The sequence below is a fragment of the Cryptomeria japonica genome, chromosome 11 (assembly GCF_030272615.1).
Source record: "Cryptomeria japonica chromosome 11, Sugi_1.0, whole genome shotgun sequence".
Classification (NCBI taxonomy): Eukaryota; Viridiplantae; Streptophyta; class Pinopsida; order Cupressales; family Cupressaceae; genus Cryptomeria; species Cryptomeria japonica.
In genome coordinates, this window is record NC_081415.1 from 19,087,004 (window position 1) to 19,113,909 (window position 26,906).

Here is a 26,906-nt window from a genome sequence, read left to right on the forward strand (position 1 = left end):
AAACAAAACCTCCTCCCAAGAGAAGAGGAAGACAGATAATGATGAGAGCACCAAAGGTAGCAGTGATGAAGAATCCAAAACCGTACAAGCCCTTCAACGTATGTTGAGAATGATGAAAGAATTGAAGGTTGAGAAAGGAACCAACAAAGAAGGTAATGAACTATGGTGTACTAAGTGCAAAAGAGAGGGGCACACAAAAGGTAATTGTCCTAGAAATATGTTTTGTGAAATTTGCCAAGTGCTTGGGCATTCAATCAAGGAGTGCCCGTACAATTTGAAGATGAGAAGTACACAATTACTCTTCACACAAGGAGAGTCCAGCCCATCGAAACCACAGAATGTATCGCCAAGTGGTTATGGAAATCAACAAGGGCGAAACCAAATACAGTACAACTCCAGAGGATGTCCTATCATACAGTGCCCACAATGTAGTGAATGGGGACACTTTGCGAGAGACTACCATAACAAGAAAGACAACATACAATTATTGTGCAAATGGTGTGGACCGAGTGACCATGAAGATACCAACTGCCCGAAGCAGAAGGGTATTAATATGTTTGACGTGGAGGAACAAGAGGATGCAGTTTTGGCAATCACGAGAGCACAAACAAAGAAGGCAATGTATTCAAAGTTCAAACTTTGGTACGGAAAAGGAACGAGACGAAGTAGAAAAAGTGTTGGCAAAGGAACGAGTAACTTCCAATGGAACTACAAGTACGTCATTGCGGGAGTCAGAGAAGAACATAGTCCGGTAGGTGCTACAAACAACCGTACCCATGGTAGACCTTCAAACTATGCCACAACTGAGAATGGCAATTGCCAACACAGTCAATGACGACACAGTCATCCAGAAACAATGTAAGCCACACGAGGAGGAACTGACGGGAAAACCATCACCCGAAGGGAATGAGTCCAGTGATCCAATGTTGTTGACAACGAGCATCAGGAGGAAGCCGACGGTCGTCGAGATGGAAATAATGGGGAAGAAGTTGATAAACACCATTTTCAATGGAGGCTCGAGAGTAAATGTAGTACTAGAAGACACTTGGAAATGTTTGGGGAAGCCGATGCTTTGGCCGCCAACCTTCCATTTGGTAGGTGCCAACCAACACAGCATCCAGTCGTTGGGAACATTGATGGCACAAAAAAGTAATGATTGGGACACAACAATTTTTTTTGGACTTTGTAGTCATCCCATTACAGAAGAAGGCGTACAATGCACTCCTCGGGAGGGGATGGTTGATTATTGCCAAGGCAAATCATAATTGGAAGCGCAACATACTCTCAATTGAGAGTGATAGGAGGAAGCACGTCATTGACTTGAGGAACCAGGCAGTGAGTGAAGAGCTGGCATCCTCTGACTCGAAGTCTAAGGGTGGAAACATGGAACCTAACGATGAAGTGGAAGATTGCTCTGAAGATGAGATGAGTTCCTTGAATGGACTATTCCACTAGCAAATGGAGGACTATGAGTTATTTTCACCAACATGCAATTTTCTTGAGCCTACCACTCTTCGTGAAAAGCAACTGATGAAAGCATGTAAAGTTATGAATGATACATCTGGTAGTACGGAGATGGAAAGTGGAAGGGAAAAGACCATGAAGGAAGAACAAAGGCAGTACGAACAAGGCACTCAGAAGGAATTACAAGTTGTCAAGTACTGGCGCACCTTGAAGGCCATCCAAAGCCATGTACACAGACAAGAAGCAGGGAAAAATCGAAGCTGGTCCAAAGAAGGAGCACCGTACACATCTCCACAGTCCATACGAGCAGCAAAAGGCAGCAAAAGTCCATACACATTTGTACAGCAAGGGGAAAGTGACCCGTACAAACCCATACGCGAGGAAGAAAACATTTTGACGGAGGCAAAATTGAGCAAAGGGGGAGGACAACCATACGAAACCACACAGGTCAACGCAAGGAGATTAAAAGACCGTATAGAAGACATCCATACACAAGGAAGAGAAATCCGTACGGAGGGTGAAACAAACCGTACAAAGGCAGGATCAGTTGTTTGTACGGGGTATGCAGAGTTCTATTGAGGAGTTCGTAAGAGATGTGTAGAATTTCGTACAAGGGCAGAAGGAATCCATACGGTGAAATGCAAGAAAATTTGTACCAAAATTTGCATGAAGTTCAAGGGAGTCTGTACAGAGCTGACAAGGGATTTTGGCGAAGTCCGTACGAAATTGGCAGACAAATTCAAAGAAATTTGGAACTCCGTACACAAAGTTGCAAGATTGAATTCGTACGAAATCCGTACCATAACAAAGGAAACAAGTCGTGCGGGAGGAAATCCGTACTACCAGACACAGGAAAATTCGTACGGCTAGACACAAGAAAATCCGTATGGCCAAACGCAAGGAAATTCGTACGGCCAGCCACAAGAACTCCCATACGGACAGATAGGAGAAATTCGTACAACCAATGAAGACATCTGTACGAAGTTTGGAACTGACCGTATGGAGTTGGCAGTCTCTGCGGATGTGGCGGTCTTGGTGGACATGGCGGAGTTGGCGATCTTGGCGGACATGGCGGAGTTAGCAGTCTTGGCGAACATGGCGGTCTTGGCGGAGTTGGCGGTCCTGGACATGGTGGAGTGGACCTGCCATCTGGCAGTCGTGGCAGAGTTGGCGGAATGGAACTGCCATCTGGTAGTCTTGGTAGAGTTGGCAGAATGGTGGACCTGCCATCTAGAAGTCGTGGTGGAGTTGGTGGAATGGAATTGCCATCTGGCAGTCCTGGCAGAGTTGAACTTCCGTTTGGTGATACGGAGCTCCATTTTGGGATGGAAATTCCATCTAGGGGACAAAAATTAGGAAGAGCATTGTAGGTGCAACATGAGCAAGAGGCATTGCCCCTTGACCCCGTTGGGGGTGTTGCCCCCAAAACCCCCTTTTTGACTTGGCAAGTACACTACATGTTGGAGTTGTCCAATACAAGTCTTGGCCTACACTCTTGTCATTAGTCTTTCCAAATATTACGTGATGTTTACTTGTCATCTGGAAGACGATTTTTTTCTTTTGGGGGGGATAATGTAGTTGGCATAAAACGCATATTGTTATGTTTAATAATATTTGTTATCTACCGAAGTATTAATTATTTTTATTGAGTTGTCACTCTCGAGTAGTTAGGTGTCGGTTGGTCGACAGTTGTGTACCTCTTGGCAACCATCGGGTTCTTTAAATATATTGTGTACCGCCAAGCAAGTAGTACAATATTGTCGGATCTGTTGTAATCCTTGGCCGACCATCTCTAGTCTTCTTTGTAATAATTGCATGTGCCAATAAAGATATATTTTACTGCCGTGTTTGGTATGCATTGTAATGTACATTATTATTTTTTGCATTTAATTTACCAGTTGTAGCAGTAAACACAAGAGAAGCAAAGGTTTTGTCTTCTTAGATCATTCTTGCTAACTTCCTAATTTTTGTGAATGGAGAAGTCCTTTGCATTAACTTTTTCTTTCTCTTTGTCCAAGAAAGGTTTCAATTTCTCTTCACAACAAAATATCACCCTCCTAACCAATCTCCCTTTTACCAATAGGAGTCCAAGAATTCCCTTCTTCCAGTTAGCTGATAAGATAGAGAACAAAGACTGAGGTACATCATAGCTCTCATTAATGGACAAAACCATAATAGTTTGTATTGCTGCAATAACATCATTATCATGATATTCCCTGATTGAAGCAAGGAAATGGTGAAAAATGTTGTACATTAAATCATGCAACTCCAAATCTATCATGAGATTACTCAATCCGATTCCTGCAAATGCTTTTAGTATGGCAACTCTTTTAGAAAAATAGGAATTTTTAATATCGCTAAGCTCTTGGAATCTATCCAGAGCCATCTACATTACCTCTTTCATCATATCATCATCATAAGGTACTAGAGGTGTTATAATCCTCATGATCTCAGTTAAGCAAGAAGTAACCACCAACTTCATCTCATCATCTGGATGTCTCAACCACTTGTGCTAATTCAGGGAGGTCACTATAGGAGTTAGAGCTATCTGTATCACTTCACAAGGTGAATGCCCAACCAGGATCAAACATTCTTCTACCTTTTTAAGAGTGTTCAAGACATCAACCAGTAAACACAAGAGAAGCAAAGGTTTTGTCTTCTTAGATCATTCTTGCTAACTTCCTAATTTTTGTGAATGGAGAAGTCCTTTGCATTAACTTTTTCTTTCTCTTTGTCCAAGAAAGGTTTCAATTTCTCTTCACAACAAAATATCACCCTCCTAACCAATCTCCCTTTTACCAATAGGAGTCCAAGAATTCCCTTCTTCCAGTTAGCTGATAAGATAGAGAACAAAGACTGAGGTACATCATAGCTCTCATTAATGGACAAAACCATAATAGTTTGTATTGCTGCAATAACATCATTATCATGATCTTCCCTGATTGAAGCAAGGAAATGGTGAAAAATGTTGTACATTAAACCATGCAACTCCAAATCTATCATGAGATTACTCAATCCGATTCCTGCAAATGCTTTTAGTATGGCAACTCTTTTAGAAAAATAGGAATTTTTAATATCGCTAAGCTCTTGGAATCTATCCAGAGCCATCTACATTACCTCTTTCATCATATCATCATCATAAGGTACTAGAGGTGTTATAATCCTCATGATCTCAGTTAAGCAAGAAGTAACCACCAACTTCATCTCATCATCTAGATGTCTCAACCACTTGTGCTAATTCAGGGAGGTCACTATAGGAGTTAGAGCTATCTGTATCACTTCACAAGGTGAATGCCCAACCAGGATCAAACATTCTTCTACCTTTTTAAGAGTGTTCAAGACATCAACCCTTGATTGAAATTGAGGAGTTAGAGCTATCTATATCACTTCACAAGGTGAATTCCCAACCAGGATCAAACATTCTTCTACCTTTTTAAGAGTGTTCAAGACATCAACCAATTAATGAAATTGATTACTAAGCTTGCTACCTACTTCATAAAGTGATCTTGACAATTGTTTCCTATCTTTTGTTGCCACGCTCCAGACTGAAATCCAACTTCCCAAAACACCCAAAGGTTGGCACAAACTTTAGCTCTAATACCATTGTTAGAACCCCATCTAATTCGGGTATGATTTTTTTTTCGTTTAGTAGATTTGACATTTTGTCAAACACTTGGCATGCTAGCTTGCCGATGTCTGATTTCTGAATTTTGATTGTGTTTGATGTATGTTTACAATGCCAAACATAGAAAAACATACAGAATTGATAATACAAAGTGCATAAACCAAAACAACAATTTCTCACTATCAACTTCACTTTATTATCGTCATATCAGATCTGAGTACAATATTTATCAGGTCTGTTACAGTAATTTTCAGACATATAGTACCTATAGAAATGTGTCAACAACATGCAAATGCATTACATAGATGGATCATCAACATAACTGAAGTTCAATGTGTCCTTTAGGCACAATTTGATGACATGAATGGCTGAAGATAATGTTTGAAACTCCTTATGAAGGTCTGATATTTTCTGCCCTTTGTCTGAAGATTATGACAACTAAAAATAATCCCAAACTCCTCCAAAGATAAGTGTCCAAGCCTAGGAATAGGGTGTTGAAACCCTAGATGCAAGATGTGTCAATGAAGTGCCAAGTAGATCATCAAAATCCTGTGGACAACAAACTGATGTCACTGTAGCAACATTGTTCACGCACAGTTCATGTCACTGTTCACAACATTGTTCATGCACTGTTCACGGCACTGAGCCCCCAACAATGTCCAACATGCAGCTCAATGAGTTTGGCATCGAAACTCCTAAATGATATCTCCAACTGACAATGGGTTTCCGTCCACTACCTCCAAGCTCGAGGGTTTCTGTCTTCAAACCTGCTGAAAGCCAAAGCTCCCAAAATCTCCAAGAGGAAATAATAAACCAAGCATGCTAAAAATGAACTCTTAAGAGTCTTTTATAACTTTTTTGGGAGAGCTCACACACTTTTCTAGCCAAGGTGGGATAAAAAGATATACTTTTCTTTTTAATATTCAAGTCTCCAAGTACTTTAGTGAAAGGGAACTTTTAATTTATTTTTAAATAACTTCTCTCTTTGGTTAAATTCCCACATTAATAAAGTTAAATATTTAATTTAACTTTATAACTTAGCTTTATTGTTAAATAAATTAATAATCACAAGCAATTATTAAAATCTCCAGTCAAAATCAACACTATCATCAACAGGATATTATTCATGAGTTCTCTGTTGATCCAAACCTAGCCCAACTGACTTACTATAAATAGTAAATATCCCAAAGACACATCAAAACACCTCAAAATCGCCTACATCAAAAATTGTCTAGGCTAATCCTCAAGATCCATTAAATGTCCTGGTTAGCCTACAGGACTATGGAGAAATAGGCTAACGACAACCTCATACAATATGTGCTACAAAGGGGACATTACACACCCCAAGGAAATCCAAAAGGGCAAGGACCATATATGCCACTTCTAGAAATGACAAAGGGGAGATGGTGGCAAGTGCAGCTCCCCTGGGTGTGGATAATGATGACAAGAACTATCTCCCTTAGACCACCAAGTAACCCAAGTTGACATGGGGAGACAAACCAAATGGCGAAAGCTTGCCACAATTGATGTTGTCACTAAAACAATCAAGTCAGGGATCCAAAAGGAGCATCAATCAAAGTAGGAATTATAGGGACAAGTGACCCACTATAGGCAATTTATTAAAGACTTGATTACTTCCTTGACTTCTCAAGCTGCAAGGACAAAAGTGCCTTCCTTAATTCCACAAGCAGAGATAGATTCATTATATGCAATGAAGAATAAGGCATCTATCATAAATTCCTAGGCCACCCAATAGTTGGGTAAGATAAGGTCATTTTTGGTTAATTCTTTTGATGTTTATGAAGAAGCATGTAAGGTAGAGGTAGGAATGGCCACATCAGCCAGCCAACAGGATAGAGTCCCAAAAGTATCAAAAGCAAATCGATTTATTGAAAGAGATTAAAGAATTGAATGAAGAAGAGATCAAGGAAGCAGACATCCTAGGGGCTGAAAATTTTGATTTTATTCAAAGTAGCTTGGATAAGCTGGAATTCAAATTGGCAGTAACAGAGCAGTATAGGAATGAAATGATAAAGCAGCATGCTCCAAGAATATCGAAGTTATGAAGGCTTTATAACAAGTAACCTTGGAGTCCATCTACACAGGGAAGACTTAGGTCAGCTGGAAGGAAAAGACGTAATACTCTCTCACTAGGACAAGCTAGTTGAGGATAATTTCAGCTCCAGTCAGAAATTTGATGAATAGGTTTTAAATGAATGCTTGGAGTTAATTCTATCAGTAGAACAAGCAACAAAAAGTATCGCATCCTTGGAAGACACCTTGAATAAGTTGAAAGAAGCTCTAAGGGTGGCCAAGTTTAGGATAGAATGGGTGGATGGACCCGAGAAAAAGCCATTAGATTATTGCTTAGTGAGTTGCAGAGAATACAAAAAGAAGCAATAAGCAATAAACTACATTTTTGAATTCAAATTCCAACGCATATTATTTTATTCTTTCAAAAGATTCTTTCATTTAATTGCTGTAGCGGCTAAGTGTAATAAAATGAGGACAAAATAGTTAACTTCAGTTCTGATTTGGCGAACTCTACCCAACTCAACAGTTGTGCCATCAACACAATAGTAAACTGCAGTTCAAAACAAGAGGCTCCTCTTTAATCAGCAGTTAAGATTCTCTTCCCAAGGCACAAGGGTTGAATGTCTTAATTTAACTTAAGTTCTAAAGTATCTGTTCTTAACAATCCGAGTTACAACTACTAGCTTCCAGCACTAGACAGCCCTCCTCTCCTGTTTCCTACGGATCTACCTTCCTTTTGGGCAGTGAAATTGTAGTTCTCACGTCAGTTTCAGGCCAGCAACTTGTATGTTAGTTGCGCCTCCTAGTTTGATAGGACTTTAGCAGGATTTTAATCTCTCATTTTTAGGAAGAGTCTTCCTATAAATGTAATTTCATAACTCATTTTGAGTGTCTGAGAATTGATGATTTCAGGTCCAAACTTAGTAGCAGCATTTAGTTTTCTTTCTTTTCAGCATTCTAGTTTCTTTCAAGAGATATTTTGCAAGGAGGTTGTAAACTAAACACTGGTGCTTTGATGGTATATTCTGAAGAAACAATGGAAATGAAGTTCTTAGTTTGCAGCTCTGTTGGATATCTTTTGTGATTGCTTGGTATTATTTTCTCTCTTTCAACTTCCTTAATCCAAAATTGATCTTGAGTTTATGAAACATCTTCGTTATTATAATCAATCTGTGCATCTTTCATGGTGGTGAAGGTTAATGATGAACGTGTGAATGGATGGATAGTAGTTGTTGTTCTGAAGCTTTCCTTGATCTCATTTCCATGTTAGAATTAGTAATTTTGACATGTTAAATGATTTACATACAAAATACTTTCTGGGTTTTGTTGATAATACTGATCATTCATTTTCTTGTAGCCTTGTTCTATCTTTTGCTATTTATTTATCCACTTTTAAGTTAGGGAGATTGGAAAATCTATACTTCAGTTTGTTAACCAGCAATGCCCCTTGTTTAAACAAGCCATATGAACACTTAGTTATCTTGCACTGTTGTGACCCAACAAAAGAAACCTTGGGAGGTCTGAAATACCTTAGTTTCTACCTCTTTTAGGAGAGATTGAGTGGAGACACTTAGACTTTGTTGAGTGTGTCAAAAGGCCCATCACCGGGATGTCCCCTAGTTGTCCCCTGTCCCCAAAATGTCTAGGAAACAAGGACATGTCCTCGGGTTTCCTTTGCATTTCATACGCCTATAAAAAAAGCCCATACAATGTGGTATTTATAGGTTGGGAGGATGATTGATCAAAGGCTGAAATTGATTGGATAGATCAATGCATTAGGTTATTTAAAGGAATTGTAGCCATGAGAAGCTTTCAAGTGGCACCTTGCAATTGGGAGAAGATGGATGGTAAGGATCAAAAGAAACATTTTGGAAGTCCAAAGAATATTTTTTGGATTTATTTGAAAGGCTTATATCTTCTTGATTGAATGTATGGACAAGATTTGAAGAGAGCACTTTATGGAGAAATGGGAAGCATGGACCATGTATATACATGACATATGCAAGTTTAACCATGGCTTGAGCATGCTTAGGAATGTGCAAATGAAATTATTAGTTAAATAATAAATACAGACTATTTATTTAATTCCCTTTTTTTTCCTCAAGCCGTTAATTAGCGAAATGTTGAATTTATTTAATTCAGGTTAAAAAATAGAGGAAAGGGCCAAAATAAAAAAGTAATTAAATAAATGATTGGCCTTTATTTAATCAATGCTAGAAAGATGATTGGGAAGGTTAATTTAACACTAGAAGGGATAACTCGAGATAAGTGGTTAGCATGTAAATGATTTTAGGTGTCTACACATGCAACTGAGATATAATCATATATGCCAAGTCAAATGTGCATACATCAAAACTTCATTTCGAATTCTTTTTACTGTCAAAGACACATCCCCTCCATTATGATACTTGAATAGAAGTGGCATTGATTTGGCTAAGAGCTGAACCATTTCATTGTTACCCCAGGTTATTTATGCTTGAGGTCCATTCGGTCTAAAGGTAAGCAACACATTGCTTGGCTCTCATCTGAACTGACACCAGTCTAATCAATGATCATAACAGGGGAGCACATTCTTGACATTGAAAAGCAATAGTAACCAGCTTTTATGTGAACAACATCAGCGTGTTTGAGGGTTGCATAAAAATTTAAGTATAGAGTTTGTTAATACCAAATTTGAGATTTTCAAGACCTACTGTAAAGAATAGCAACAAAAGTTTATTACCAATGCATCGAATATTCCCTGCACTCGGCTCCTTACACTTCTTGAGTTTCATGCTAAGCTACATTGGAGCAGTAAAAAAGTTTCCTTTTAACAGTCCATTGGACTAGGTTGACCAGTTGGGACAAGGTGTCGCAAGGCATAAGGCATAAGGTGTTGCCTTTTAAATTTCAGCAAACCTAACACCGAAAATTGTTTAAAAGGGAGGTAAACTAATAAATCAAGTAGTTCAAGTTCAACCAAGGTCTAATAGCTCATTTGGTGATGATAAAAATAGCATTTACCAATAGCAGAAAGATATTGTTATTTAACACTGTCCTGAATGATTTGTAGCTAACTTAATGGCTATAACTAGAAGTTTTCATTCATAAACATGTATATAGATTCTAGATAGCTTATCTTTTATAAATGGCAAAAAATGAGCCATGAATTACCTAAATTTCTGACCATGAATTTTCCTTAACAAAATACACATTTCTTAATTTAAAAAGCAAAAATTCATGCATTTTGATACAATTTATTTTGTTGCAACCATAAATAAGAAACAACTCTTTCCAAACAATAATGGCCAAGGTCACGAAAGAAAAAAAGAAGCTAAAAGGGCCAGTGTTAAGTGGACTCCTCCAGTGACCAATGAGATCAAATGGAACATTGAAGAGGCCTCTAAACGTAGTGAGAGAATGGGGACCTTTTTCTAGATTCAACGAACAAATTTCTACAACCTTTCTGCCTTTCCCTTGTGTCATGTCCCCTTCTCAGGATTAGACCAGTAAGAAGACCTCTAGCAGGTTTTCTCTTTCCCCTAGGCTAAAAGTGGAGCAAGGGAAAGTGTTATGTTATTATTTTTAGTTGGGCCCTGTCGAACTTCACTTAAGGGGCAACTGATATAATAATAAATAATAATAATAAAATAATAAGATAACTAAAATAAAAATTCAAATAAAAGCTTTAAAATAGTTGGAGGGAATTTTGGATCCTAGAGCCTGAATTGAAAAATGGTATTCAAAGATGGCACCCAGCTTCATTTGCTCATCCAATTTCATTTGAGTACTCCTCAATTTCAGTTTGAATTAAATTTTGCACTTAAGGATGGAAACCCTTAGCTGCACACATTGAGAGGTTTCAACCAAAGATGAAAAACTCTTAATCGGCAATAAATCTTTTGGCTGAAAAAAATTTTAAAATTGGCAAATTTATCGAACATTTGAAAATATATAATTTCTTAAAATATTCTAAAAAACACATATACATTAAATTTATAGAACATAATAACATATCACTGGTTTCCATCACATATAATTTAGCTCCAATTTGCTTGTAAAACTTAAAAAGCAATCAACTCCACTTCTTGAATGGGAAGAGGATTGGGTAAGTGAAAAACCTCTTATAAGTGCCATAGATCTGATTTAAATATATTTATCCAAGTAACATTTTATAAGATTGATTCCTTTTTTAAATTAACACAGGGAAAGGTTAATAAATACATTTCAATAAATAAGATTGATTATTAGTTTAAAAAAGTAACACAAAGTAACATTTTGTAAGTGAGATTTTATTAGTGTCTGTAGTATGTAATACAGAGAGTAGCCACCATTAGATGCAGATCACGTAAGAAAGGAAGAACTTGAAAACACGAGAAAATATCCCCGTTGTTGCCGTCTATGTCCCACGCGAAAATATCCACGTCATTTCCGCGGGTTGAAAGTATGCAGCGATTGACGTTAGGGTTTTTTTCTTGTTTTTTTTTTATTTCTGCCGATTTAGCATTGTTTAAATCAGGATTTTCAACGATTTTTAAAGTCGAACATGTGCAGATTTTTTGCATAAAATTGTTCCCGATTTTTCCGGCGATTAAATCATTTGGGGTTTTGAATCGGAAAAAATCGCGATTTACACGATTTTTTCATTATATGGTTTGGACCAAAACCCTTGCCTCTTACTTGGCAATTCTACACAAGGGTTGCAAGTCGGACTGAATCAGGCATTTATATGTAAATTGCAAGGATAGGGCGAATTGAATCCTCAAGCACATGCTTGGTCTCCATTGTTGTAAGTTGTGTTGGTAATTCCAGAGTGCCATCTTGAAGGGTCAGATCTCTGTAAAGGCAAATTTCAGAACAGAAACTAACCCTAGGATGTTGATTGCCCCTCAAAGTTGTAGAGTTGAAGGCTGGATTGAACCACTATAACTATGGGAGCTATTTCACATCACCTGGAGGCTACAACACATCATATTTGTGGTTGTAAACTATGTGCACTAACAACCAGAGTCCATCCACCATACAGGCCAATGTTGGCTGCCATTTCCCTGGGCAATAGATACGGTTGGTCACCACTGCTGCATCACTTTTTGTTGAAGGATGCATTGGGGGAAGCTGTCACACCAGTTGGTAAGGGTTTGATACTGTTGGTTAACAGATTTATCATTTAACTCTATATTCTCATGCCCACAAAGATGACAAATGTAACCACAGTTGAACCAGTCTAAACACACTATCTACTGACTGATTCTCTGCTTAATTTACAAGGTGGCAGCTACCCTCGTATGATATTCAATGAATAGAGAACTAATCAAAATGCTTTTAACCCAAAAGCAAATAAGGAAAGAGCTTTTAACCAGAAAGCTTTGCAAAGGCATGCATAAAATACAAAACACTATTTTAAGGTTTTCTAGATTTTGAATCAACCAAATTACCACAAAATATCATTCACAAATAATATTCTTGCAGCAACAGGAAATTTAAAACCATTCACCATCTCAAATATAAATTCATCCACTAGTAACCATTCAAAAGAACAGAAAGCATCCACAAACCATAACTCAAAGATTATGTATATCTGAAAGCCACCAACAAAATTTTTATATTCAAAATAGTCAAAACAGAAATATGCTTAAAGAAGTTTATGCTCTTAAAAGTATAACAAAGTTTGCCCAAAAAGATCCTGAAATGAAACTAAGTCCATCTATTTAAAACATTTAGAGTAACGGTTTCTTGAAGACAACCATTATTTAAAAATAAGTCTTTAGGCCTCCCAACCAATAATTAAGAAAAGCAATAAAACAATAAAATCATGAAATTGCCACTACCTACTCAGCTTCCAATTCATTATCGCCGATGATCTCTACCTCCTGTCCAGCATGTGCCACTTCTTGGCCTTGAGTCTTTACCTGTACTCTCGATTCCTGTTCACGATCGGCTCCATGTTCGAGTCCTCTAGTAATGCTGTGATGCGCAGTCTTGTTCTCCATTTTGAAATTAACCCGTTAGTAGTGGCTATGTTCTTGTGCATTTCATCCATCTCAGACTCAAAGGTAGTGGTATGCATTTGCAAGTGACACAATCCTTTGAAGGATTCCAAAGAAATATTTTGAGGATCTTTGACGCTCCTTTGATAATTATCTTTGAACTGGCCCATCATTTCACTGAGTTCTTATACATTTTCTTCAAAATTGTCCATGAGATCAACATCCAGAGCACCGAGGTTATTCTTTATTTTCAGCATATCATTCAAGTAGTGTTTTAAAGCATCATCAATGTCATTGATATAATCACGATAGATCTTCTCCTTCCAATCTAAAGCTTCATGCCAGGTAGGATCAACTTCCATAGGATGTTCTACTAATTTTTCAGTCATTAGCCTGGCATGATCAATGAAATGAGCTCTGCAACCTCCTTTGAAAGAACGAATATGCTTCCATGCTCTTTCCTGATCTGTTGCAGCTCGGCCAATAACTTCTTTCTTTTATTCCAAATGTTCACATATAACACATTGAATTTAATGATGTAACTGACACCAACTCTATACATTTCATCTATCCACTCAGTGACATCTTTAGCATACCCCAAATTACCTTTGACCCTTTTCACAGTGTCCGGATCAAGTCCTTGCATATGCGAACTTGAAGCCTCCCTAGTAGCAAGAATTAGGATAGATGAAAGAAATCCTTCAATGATTGCACTTGGGATTGCAGCTCCAGCTTCTTTTCTTCTGTTCTTGGGCCCTTTTAATCAGTGCATGGACTGAAAAGTCGACATGGTAGACATCTCCTTCTAAAGTAGAAGGTCCCATATCCACATGACTAATCTTATAATCCTTTTATGTTATGTCACTTGCAATCATGTCCCTAATAGGGTCAGCAATTTCTAAGAGCTCATGACCAGATACAAAGTCAGAAATGATCCGAGACATTCGCTTAGCCTTTTTAGGCTTGAGAGAACTTTGCAACAACAATGCAACTGTATCTACCTCACTAGAAACAGAGGTGGATACTTTTCTTTTCTTTTCTACCTTTATCTTCAGCCATGTTGGAGAGGTTGTTTCAAGTCTTGACCCTTTATTAATAATGCTAGGAGTATTTTGCACAGGAGAAGAGGGAATTTCAAGCAAATCTGAAAAAGAATGATCATCAATTATTTGTTGGTAAATACCATCAGAATCAACAAGAGGTGATTTCCCTTTGGATGGCACAATCCCGTCATCCCGCTCACAGGTTGATTTCAGTCTGGTAGGGGTTTCTTCAGGTCTCTCCCCATCGCCACCTGACTGAGAACTTCGATTTAGTAACCTATCTGCAGACTTAGTTGTTGATGCTGAAACGAGGGAAGAGGAAACTGCTCCTTGCTCTCTGTGGGATGATCAACTTTGGCTTTGCAAGGAGCCAACCTATTGTTTCCACTTACCATTTAACCAATCGAATGTCCTCCTCAACCCTGGAGCAATACGAACCATTAGGTATGAAACTTCATCTTTAGACCAATCAATTTCTGTGGGGGCCGCGTCAGCATATGATACTTTGGGTCAATAATGACCTTATCTTCAACCACATTATCAAGAACATTAAAGGGAACACCAAGAGTGTGAATTTGCTACAGAGAGAGCCTCATGAAACTTCTCTTAAGCACTTCAGCATCGTCTAGACAATCCTCCCAGAAATCTTCGATCTCGGGTCGATGCATGTAACCTTTGGCTCCATACAAATGTCGTTTCACATATCCCTTGTTGTCAAAACTACTTCTAGATGACAGAGAGAGAAAATGAAATTTCTCTAGAATTGTTCCAACGGGCTTAGCAGTGCCATTTGTTTTGCAAGAGAAATGAGTTGTGGACAATGGGAAGGAGTATCCTTTCTTCCCCATGTTCAGGTATTTAATATTTACAACAATAATCTGGTGACAAACTTCCAGAAACACAATATAATCAAACGGGAATTGAGGTAATTTTAGCAAGGCCTTCTCAAAACCTCCAACTCTAAGGTATGTGACCCTGTCGAATTGGGTGTAGAAACTTCCAAATTTAGTCACAAAGGTAGCAAACTCATGAAAAATTCGTAGGCCAAGGTTTCCTTCTAGTTTCCTAACCATATTCATTGAGAACACATCATTGACACAGGAAAAAGCTTGCATACCCTTACGCATGGTGAGATGGGGAAATTTTCGGTAGATGGGTGTGAATGCAGGGAGAGGATGATGCAATTCCAAACCCGACAAAGCAGACTCTTGACTAGCAAGGATAAAATTCAGATATGAACACATGAAAAACCAGGGACTGACGGAAATTTCGCAATTGTCCATGCAAGTGATAGCTAATAATAGAGGCCTAGTCAATAAGACTCCCAGAGCACAAATTACCAAAATGAAGTGACACATCCAAAACTCAAAATAATTAGTGCAAGCATTTCCCACAACACGGTGCAAGAGGGCTATAATTTCTGCTACTTCGTCCTTAAAGTGCATCCTTTTTAATTTGGCGAGCAATTGAGACTTACCTCACTTTTCAGATTTTAACCAATTCCTGGCAATGCAGTTCATACACCAGTCCCCATGCATTTAGAAATACTCTTCACGAGCTAGAACAGACATGTTCTCAGAGGCTTCTCTCTCAGGACGGCACAACTCACGGGAGACGCTTTCAGAGTTAATGTGTGCGACAACCCTACCACCCTTTGCTCGAATTTCTTGCGTTTCTAGGTTGTATCTTTCAGAGCATGCAACAATTAAATCTATGCAAGGAACGACAAACGGAAAACCAGCTGCGAAAGCCAAGCCACACTGAAAAATTATTTCCCGCAACGGAGCTCTCTCACTGCCTTCAAGTTCTTGCAAAAAAATCTCCAAGTTCAATTCCTCTACTTCCGTGTCTCGCATGCCTACTTAGTGATTTTGTATCACACTCTGCATGGACACAAGCTAGATAATGCACCTTGTGAAAACTCAAAAATGAAGTCTGGTTCAAAAATCATCCGCCAACTCGTCTGTGTCCTCGAGTAATGTGACATGCCTTAAATGTTGCATTTACTTCGCCTTTCAAAACGGTCCTTTAATTCGGCTTATTCTTGCTAACAAGGCAAACAACGTTAGTCCATACAAAGACTTGACACATAGGCGGCACCCCAAAACCTAGGCGAAACTTGACAAGTTGCTCAAGAAACTATGAACTTAAGAACCTACAGTCGGAACTTAGAAACTTTCCACAACCCTCACTAGAGCGACCAAAGCACAAGACAACAGGAGGTCGGATGATCGGAAACTCTCAGAACTTTCTAACCCCACGACAAGCTTAGAAAAGGGACACATCTTGCGACATGACTTCCGAAACTGATAGAACCCACAACCGGAAGCTAGAAACATGAAGCGATAAGGAGCACTTAGGAAAAATTGGATGGTGACTCAAAATTTAAAAAGGGGGGCAACAGATACATAGGGCAGATCAGATCTAAGTGTAAGGACAGAATTATTGCTGCAATCGCATCTGTTCAAGCCACCTTCCATCAGTTTTGTCATCCTTTGGACTCGTACTAGGGCAAACCGTATTGAATCCATACAGCAGTCCATACGGAAGATATAGGAAGGCAATTTCATCATTGTAGAAGCCGGATACATGCTGCTACAACCTCCATCTGCTCAATTCAGAAGTCCAGTCAAAACTATATCATTTCTATATTTTTTTGAGTGTGAATCCAGTTGATAAATTTTGAATATTGCATGAAAGCAGCAGTATAATAACTGCAAATAGAATTAAGTGACAGAGCTGAACCTGTATGGTGCTGTCGCATACGATGTAAGTTCATTTCCCTATCAAGGATTGATTGAGATTTAATTTTGGCAATTCACTGAAATGAGGGTTTAATCATCTACTGTTTACAATTCAGTACATATTGTTTTCCACTTACTGTTCATTTTTATTTTGGTTCATAGTACAGAAAAATACAAAATAATAGAGATAATCAAATAAGTAGAAAATTTATGATTTGGGAAGATCACGCCTTGGGAGGATCACCAATAACAAAGCTGAGGCTCACGTTTTAATTTAGGGTCTAAGAGTTGCCCACTTTCTGGAATTTGAAGGCCTTGTGGTCGAAGGCCATTCCCAAGTGGTCATTTACACCATGGCTAAAGGACTGTAAAGATCGAAAAATGAACCACATCTAAAATGGTCCATCTTCGGTTCAGATGTGGCCCATTATTGAACACCCCCCTTGAGCCACACTGCAGATGCTCAGGGATTTTAGCTTGGCCTGGCTCCGCTGACCTGGTTTCTAATACCATATTATATTTTTCATCAACTAGATAGAAGTTGAACCTAGGACCTTCCATTTGTTGTTGGGATCCTCTACCACTGATCTAACATCGCTATTGGTGACTGGTCGAAACAACTTTTTCCAAACAATAATGGCCAAAGTAGTGAAAGAAAAGAACTAACATCGCTAAAAGGACCAGACTTAAGTGGACTCCTTTGATGATCAATGAGATTGACTTGAACTTTGAAAAGGCCTCTAAGGCAGTGAGAATGGGTGGCTTTTTTAGATTCCAAGAGAAAAATTCTACAACCTTTCTTGCTTTCCCTTGGGAGGATCACCAATAACAAAGCTGAGGCTCATGTTTTTATTCGAGATCTAAGTGTTGCTCACTTGCTGGCATTCCAAGCCTTGTGGTTGAAGGCAATTCCCAAGTGGTCATTAACATCATGGCTAAAGGACTATAAAGATCAGCTCCTCTCCTCGATAAAGCTCATTTCTCTGATCACTTCCTTGATCAAATCTCATGGGATCATAATTTTGGAGGCCAACAAAGGTGCGGACTTGCTCGCCAACCATTTTCAGCCAGGGAGGATCTTCTTTTCAGCAACTACCCTTCCTTGTGGTAAGGAATGGAAAATACTATTCATGATGAAAGCAAATAATTCAGGCTATGCTGGGCATTATTTCAGAGCATGGAAATCAAATGGTTTAACTATTCAAACAAGAAACCATGTGGTAGCTCTTCTGCAAGGTTCATTCACCTGTTTTCTTATTTCAGGACCACCATCAACCTTGATTTTCATTTATGCTTTTTGCATTTGCTATGGACATGCTTAGAAATCCTCTTACATTGCTATCATCGCTTCCAATGTCAAATTGGTGGCTACCTGAATTGAGAAATGGAAACCAACGGCAACAGCAACATGACAAGAAATGGTGTTCTTAGAGGTTTCATATAAGAAATGAGTTTTAATATTATAAATTATTTAATAATATATTATATAACAATTATTTATAATAATTCTTTTACAAGAATCCGTAGCATGTATGGTATTTCTAATTTTATGAAGATATAATTAGGTAGATTATAAATTTATATTTTTTATCAAAGGGAACAAAATCAGAATAAATAAACTCGTAATTATTATAATTGAAATTCAAAATATAATTAAGAAATAAATACCATCAACTATGCTTCCAGACTGCTGGATAGACTCCCAATTATTCAAAGTGGGTATGATCCGTCAGTCATTAAAACTGAATTGCTTTTTCATTTAATGGTTGTGGTAAACAGTCGAGAATCACATGTATTAAGGGCCGGGGCACATTAGATGGCCACAGTAATGCTTCAGAAAATCATGCCAACAAAAGAATGTATCATTGAGCTGATTCCAACTAGTTCTGTATCAAATTGGCTTGAAACAGCTTAGAAACAGCCGTTTGCAAAGGGAAATGCATTTTGGCCATCATAATGGGAAACTGAGGTTCCCCATTGCTTTTCTGGTAACGTAGATGGCTACAAATGAAGATCTGTAAAACACTTTCTAGATTTTTTACCTCGTGGCTCTCAGATTTGTGCATAAGAGTCTGGGCACTTTCGACATGAGTTCTCTGCACAGTAGTTAAGCTTCTGTCATGTCCCCATGTAGACAGCGGGATCATTAGAGGCTAACTGTGAAATACATTAGTAGATTTGTGTATATATATATTCTCAAATTTCAATTAATAAAATTAATAAAATTAGGATGATTGATTAATTGTGTTTGCTCATTAACTAATGTTATTAAGGAAAGGATGTGATCATCTCCAAGTCATCTCTGGAAAAGACGCCATGCTTCCAAGGGGGTCGTGTGGTTTCAGAAGGTATAAACCACGCACACCAAGGGAAGCACGGGAGAAGGAGGTGACAAGGAGAAAATCACAAGGAGAATCCGCAAACAGGTAACCATGTTACTCAGCATAATATTAATTCAGTTTCATTACAATGCCTAAACAACCAACAGGATAGCTTGTGAATGTATCAGGCTGGTACGATGCAGAGGGAGAGTCACTAGTTCTTCCCAGCGATGAAGAACCAGCGCCTAATCATATAGAGCGCCCCCTCCCCATCGCCGGCAGTCTGGTACGTTCCCAGGCCGGTCCGTCTGGGTGTCACAGTGCGTCCATGTATTTATCGTTCATTGAAAGTGTTTCCATATGCAAATTGTATTCAATCTGGTTTTCTGTAACTCACCTTTATATCAATGGGAATGAACATAATCCAAGTAATTGTACAGATTAACTGCTAATCAATCACAAATTTGGATAAATAAATAAATATTCTTGCCACATGAATTAATCAAATCTATAACGTGCCAAAGGATATCTTCCCTGCCAAATATACAACCTGCAATATCAGGTTCAGTTATAAGTCGTAAAAATGTACTCTAGTAATCGACAGAAAAGGATAAACATAATTCACAAGCAATAATATGAATTAAGGAAAGAACAATAATCAATGATAGCCATGTTTCTGAAATTAAGCCAGATGTAATGAACCAACTCTCCAATTAACAGGATGAATAAATAATAACCAAGTAACACATATTCTGAAATCATTAATCTTTGTTCTGTGTAGACATTTGTTATCTTCCTGCTGTTTTCTGTTTGTTAGCACATTCAGAATAAGGGGTCCCAGCCAGGGGTATGCTGGGCCAATCCTCAGGTAACCCTATGAGCCCTAAGAGACGGGATGGGTTTGGATGGGTAGCCCAGCCAACCTGGAGCGTCCCCAATGTCCAGAATGGATCTATTTTCATGTAACAGTTATGTAAATAATTTATTATTATTGCTGACATATATATATTGCAATATCTATAATGTTGCAGGAACCCTAGATCTGATTTATTGCCCTAATCAAACCTTTGGAGTAACGAATTTGATCCTAATCTCAGGAAGGCAAGGCAGGTACAGCAAAGGTACATTACAGCTTCAAAGCCTGTTTTCAATGTTTTCACAACTTAGCCGAGCTAAGAAGCAACATTTTGCCTCTGACATTCTGCGTAATATCATTCTTAAGGACCTGCAAGGGAATGCTATCAAGGTCATGGTGGGTGACAAGAGAGCTTAGTTTCAGGTCAAGGCAACGGAATTCAGAATTAAAAAGGATATCTGGCCTAAGGAGTGCTTGGAGCACTACAAGTTTGTGAGAAACATGTAACTGAGCACGTTTGCCTTCTAAGTCTTCCCTGTGCGCAGACGTGATTGTCCCATTTCCAACAAAACTCTTCGTAGAATGGCTTGAGAGGAGAAAAGGCTCTCCTAGCAGCCAAATTCAAAAAAGAATGCGCCCTATATGAAGGCTGTGTTGCCAGTCAAGGTGGTGACAGAGTTCTTTGCAATGGGGTTTTGTGGCCTGAAGTGGCCGCAGATGATGTTTGTCGCAAGTAAATGGCAGTTCGGCTTGCGTCAACTGATGGCGCTATCAATAAAAGGTGCGTGGCAGTACTGAGGAGCTAGGGGTTGGCTGCAAAGAATGGTAGCTCCTATCCAGGCAAATATCCTTGTTAATTCTGTTTATGCAGTTGCCCTCAGTGCCTTAGTCCTGTTTCCCAGGTTACAATAGTTGTCTCTGACTAGCAGTTTTTATGTCACAGACTGTTTATTTGGGCAGATTTCGTGCTATTTTGGTGGTCGATGTCTTTGAATGGGCGCTGCACAGTCTTAATTATATCCATTTTTAACTCTGTTTAAGGACTTTGGCATAGTTTTCAGATGTCCATTTTCAAGAGACTGAGCTTCAGTAATATGCTCTGTTTGTATATTCTAACTATAATGTTATATTTCGAACCAATCCGAGGCAGGGACAGATACAATACCCACTAAATTAGAGTTAAAAAAGAAAAAACCAGATTTCTTGATTTAAAAAGCATAAAACAGATTTCAATGTGGACTGTATCAAAACGAAAAACAGATTTCTATGTGGACTGTATCAAAACATACTTGTGCAAACAACAGTTTCAACAAACAAAAAAATCATCGATTCAAAAACTCCTGATATTCATGAATCTCGCCAAAATGTGCATGTGAACATAAGAGAACCATAACCATGAACAAAAACCAGATTTCGCCGCTCAAGAATCATATATTCATGAATTTCATTCCAAATTATTTCGATGGGTCAAAATGTGTTTGTGTGCATTACAGTTAAAATAGCTTACCTGTTTCAATAGCCCTCGTATCGCACCTTGCTTTCAAAGCCACGCTCCTACATTTATGCAAGATTGTTGGACACATTTTTAATGTATTTCCATGGAGATTGTTTGTGTATCGTGAATGTATGGATTTCGATTGCGATAAAACAGATTTCAATGTGGACTGTATCAAAACGAAAAACAGATTTCTATGTGGACTGTATCAAAACATACTTGTGCAAACAACAGTTTCAACAAACAAAAAAATCATCGATTCAAAAACTCCTGATATTCATGAATCTCGCCAAAATGTGCATGTGAACATAAGAGAACCATAACCATGAACAAAAACCAGATTTCGCCGCTCAAGAATCATATATTCATGAATTTCATTCCAAATTATTTCGATGGGTCAAAATGTGTTTGTGTGCATTACAGTTAAAATAGCTTACCTGTTTCAATAGCCCTCGTATCGCACCTTGCTTTCAAAGCCACGCTCCTACATTTATGCAAGATTGTTGGACACATTTTTAATGTATTTCCATGGAGATTGTTTGTGTATCGTGAATGTATGGATTTCGATTGCGATAAAACGGTCGGAAATAACTTAGCACTTGCCAGGGCCATGGCAGCTATCCTTGGCGGTGAATCTCAATGTCTGGAAGAAACTTTCTTCACCACTGGAATTATATGGGCATTCCTTTTTAAATAGAAATAATATTGCCTTTCATGATGTTCAAGTCCCATTGTGAGAATTTGTCACAAAAGGGATGAGCATGAAAAGAAATAAAAAGAAACCTCCAAAAGTAATCTCTAAAATAATAAATTTAGTATTGAGTATTTTTTAAAGTGCCGTTTTATATCATTTATGAATCTATTTTTTATTAATTTATTGAGAGTAAGGATAGAGTAGTATGTACTTTGTCAAAGTTGTTCAAGGTATGATTCTAGCCTCATTTTTTTACATCATGATTTGATAGGTTTGAATCTTGTGGATGGCACAATGAAAGGACATATTATCACCCTCCCAATTCTTTCAATTAATTGAACTATTATGATTTGGACTTTGTAATAAGCATCAATTGAAGAGAATCCTTAAGACAAAGATTAGAAACATCATTTTCAAGATTCATTGGAAGATTCATTGGATTCGAGGGAGTTCACAAACCTGATAACAAATATTTAATGAACACTAGTATAGCCTTTATGTTTGTGGGAGTATTGCTAGAATTATGGGAAGAGGAGGTGGTGCATATTTTAACAAAGACATTTTTTAGTAGTGATTTCTCATGAGGGATGAAAGATGTCCTAATCAATGCAATTCTATGGTGTGGTTTTCTTATGTCGAATTGTCCTCTCCTAATCAAAGTTGTTGTAAAAAAGCTTGGTTCCTATTTCTACATAGTGGAGAGTCACATTCTAATGTGATGCATAAGAAGTGAGCAACTTAAGTGGTGTCATTTATACAACAAATTGTAGGCATTAACACATCAAGGACAATAATTTAGAGCTTCACATTGAAGGAATGACTACTAAGACATCTACTCTTTGTTGACTACAAATAAATTTTAATCAGCGATGTTATGGCCTATTTTTTACTTGTAATGTAATATAGCTACAAATGTTTAGTAGTGATATGAAAGAAGGTGGAGCTAGCCTCAAAGAAACCATTTTTTTATTCCACCAATGTTCATAGAATATGATGTATTTCTTTTTGTTAACTTTAATATATGGGAGTGATCCCCAAGACTACAATTCACTAATAAAAAAGGTAATATAAACAATTAATTAATTGAGATTGGAAATTATATTTAAAGTATATTTTTAAAAAATAATGGAGAGGGTTTAGGACTTAGTTTTATTTGTGGTTTGAAGGTTTTTTATTGAAGATTATCATTTTCATTTTAAATCTATAATTAGATTTGAGAGTAATAAGTTTTGACAGATCACTCTGTTGGCATATGCACACTCCAATGAGACATTGTAGGTGATTGAAGGTTTTGTCATTAATGGCAACCTTACAATCCTATGACATCGGCAAGACATCATACCGGCACTAGCAAAGCAGACTCTACACCGGCACTTAGACTACCGGCACCAACAGGGAAAGGAAGCATACCGGCACAAAGGCCGACAAGATTTCTGTTGTAATATATTTTATTTATTATTGTAAAATCTTTTGTAAGCCGACTTGGCATGATGTAAAATGACTCATATATATAAGAGTTCATTGTAAAACATTGTAAGGGAGGTAGATAGAAGAAAAAGATGCGAGATATGGAATGTAATTAGGCAAACCTATTATGCGAAATACAGGTTAAGGGTTTATGTAAGAAGCAGAGCAGAAACCGGTACTGTGTCTGGCATTATAGATGCTATTCTGAAGCAGTACAAGACATTGGATTTATACAATCCATTTTGTAAGTTAGTGAGACTTCCATTTTGAGCAGTGTGCTCTAGGCACTTGGCCTTCCTGCATGTGCAGGCCCTTCTTGTAGCAATAATATTCTCTTATTGGCCAGTAAGTGAATATTGTGGGTCACAAATCCCACCGAGTTTTTTCCCACACCAAGTTTCCTCGTTAAATCATTGTGTTATGGTGTGTCTCTTATGTGGTTGTTTTTAATTCTCTTTATTGCATTATTTCTTGCATACCGGTACATTGTTATAATATGTTCTACATGTTTTAAGTTAAGAAATCCAATAAACCAGTTAGATACTGATTCACCCTCCCCTCTCAGTATCTGTAGGAATCCTAACAATTGGTATCAGAGCTTGGTCCTCTATTTTCAAAAGCCTAACAGCTTGAGGAAGATCTTGACACCGGTAGACATGGAAAACTTGATGAAGCAATTGGAAGCAGCTCTCTCAAATTTTGATACAAAAAAGTTGAAGAATATCAAACCTGAAGATGATCTAAAGGCAGCTCAGGAAATCATTCAAGCACTTCAAGAAAACCTTACCATTGCAAGAAACAAAAGAAGAGAACTCTGTGAAAAGATGCAAATTGAGGATGATGAAAAAGAAGGTCTTAATGAGCAGATATGCAAGCTAAAATAAGAGAACATGTCACAAAAGAATGAGATGCAAAATATGACTATGAAATTTTGTAAAGAAATTGAAGATAGAAAGAAGAATGAAGAAGATTTGACCAGAAGACTAAGTGATGCAGCAAATGAAAATACAAGACTCAGTTATGAAAATGATTTGTTGAAGGCAGATCTGATGCACACTCAGAATGACTCCAATGAACTAATGAGGCAGAAAGAAGTCTTAGAAAGAGAACTAGATACTGCAAATCAACATAAAGAAAAATTCAAGAAAAGTTCAGAGGAACTTGGTAACTTGCTGAATAATCAAAAACCTAAAGGTGACACTTCTGGAATTGGCTTTGAAGTTGGAGAAAGCTCCAGTACTGCAAACACACAGGATCACAGTAAACCGGTAAGACAACCTAATGCTTACAATTTTAATGGAAAATGCTTTAACTGTAATAAGTATGGTCATAGAGCAAATGAATGTAGATCCGAAAGTTATCAGAACATCAATACACCCACCGGTCAATGTTCAAAATGCAACAAAGTTGGTCATAACTCTGAAAATTGCAGAATGAATGTTAGATGTTATGTTTGTGGAAGATTTGGACACCTATTTAATCAATGTAGAACACAAACCGGCATAGGTTATGGGAAAGCTATTCAGAAGAATAATGTGACGTGTTATGCATGTAACAAAATTGGGCATATTGCTAAATTTTGTAGAAGCAAGTCCTCACCGGCAAACAACAATGGTCCCAACTTGAAAGGTAAAGAAAAAGTTGAAGAGGTTAAGCAAGAATTCTCAAAACAATGGATTAGAAAGTCAGACCTAAATATTGTTGGGAATACTCCTCCACCGGTAGAACCAATCAACACTCCACCGGCAGAACAGAGTAGTACTCCACCGGCAGGAAGCTCTTCATCGATCTGAAGAATGTTTTCTTGAGGGTTTGGCAATCAAATGAGACATATGCTATTACTCCCTTGGTTGATGGTAAAAAGTAAAAATTACTTCTATACCGACAAAATGAAGTTAAGTGATTACTTAACCGACGAGCATTAATTGTGGTAATTGGCGAAATTGGCATTATAAATCAGAGGTTTTGGCTCCATTTCACTTCATTGTGAATTCAAACACTCAAAGAGCACGAAATCTCCAAAACAAAGGCAATTCGAGCGAAGAAGCAAAGGATTTTAGCATTCATCTTTCCAAAGGTAGATAAAGGTATTTATCATGGCATCCTCCTCTACACCTAAATTTATAGCTAACCCTACTATAGTTGAGGTTATCAAACGCCCTAGGCCCGTGATTCAGTTAGTTCCTGAGATAGCCAAAAAGGATGATAACATAGGTGCATTCTCCCAAATTCCCAAAGGTGTTGTTTATGCAGAAGACCCTAGAATTTACATCCACTGTCGCATAGAAGAACTAGGAGATGAAGAAATCAAGGACATGTACAAAACAGTTATCTGTGATGATTCCGGAAATGTGAAGCCTGAACATAAAATTGTTGAAACCCTAGGATTCACCGAAATCCTCTACATTCCTGAATTTCCCAAGGAGGTGATTAGGATAGTTTTAAGCAGGGTACATGGTTCTTTCTTTTGGCTAGATTCAGTCCACAAAATCACAAAGGAAGCTGTGAAAGCTAGAATAGGGTTACCTTCCAGCGGTAACAGGCCAGACAAAACTAAGAAGGTCTCCAACGACCTAGTAATGAACTTAACTGGTGCAACATCAAATAGAAGGTCTCTAAGGGTTAATGATGTGACCGATATAAATGTGAGATTTGTCAGCATGATTTTAAGGTACAAAGCAACTCATGCAAATAGACTCAATTTAGTTTCCAGTTTATGCATAAAAAGTGCTTATGACATGGTTAAAGACAATGTGAAAATTGATGTATGTGAATGGTTAAAAGATGAGTTGATTGATAACTTAGGCAAAATCAAGAAGGATAAGAAAGGAACATTTAGATTTGGAAATCTACTTGTATGCTTGATGCTACACATAACTAAACAGGTTCCCGATATTGGCCATAAGAACCTTGGATTTGATATACCGGTAGGAAAACAGTTAACACGCCTATTCAATAACATGGGTGAAAACAAAGAAAAGAACATTCATGACTATTTTCAAACACTAAAGGTTAGGATGAACAAAAGAATTAGACTATCACAGAAGATTGTCAACAAGTACAAGGATGATATATGTTTTGTAATAAAAAAGGATGAGATCTGGATGGAAGCAGTTATCCCAAGAACAATTTGGGTAATAGAGATGGGTTATGAAACTGATGATCATATAATTGAGACTTATGCTAAAGCCCTTCTG

The 26,906-nt window shown here is 37.8% G+C and overlaps 1 protein-coding gene across 2 annotated transcripts in view; it reads right to left on the reverse strand.

The window, feature by feature from the left end:
- The window catches only part of LOC131049542 (tRNA (mnm(5)s(2)U34)-methyltransferase, chloroplastic), a 51,426-nt gene extending 29,728 nt beyond the window's left edge, over positions 1-21,698 (reverse strand). For both annotated transcript variants that reach the window (XM_057983618.2, XM_057983617.2), the window contains exon 1: positions 21,561-21,698. In XM_057983618.2, the coding sequence (XP_057839601.2) occupies positions 21,561-21,636 (76 nt within the window). In that variant the 5' untranslated portion in view covers positions 21,637-21,698. The remainder of the gene's footprint in view (positions 1-21,560) is intronic.
- Positions 21,699-26,906: the final 5,208 nt, after the last annotated feature.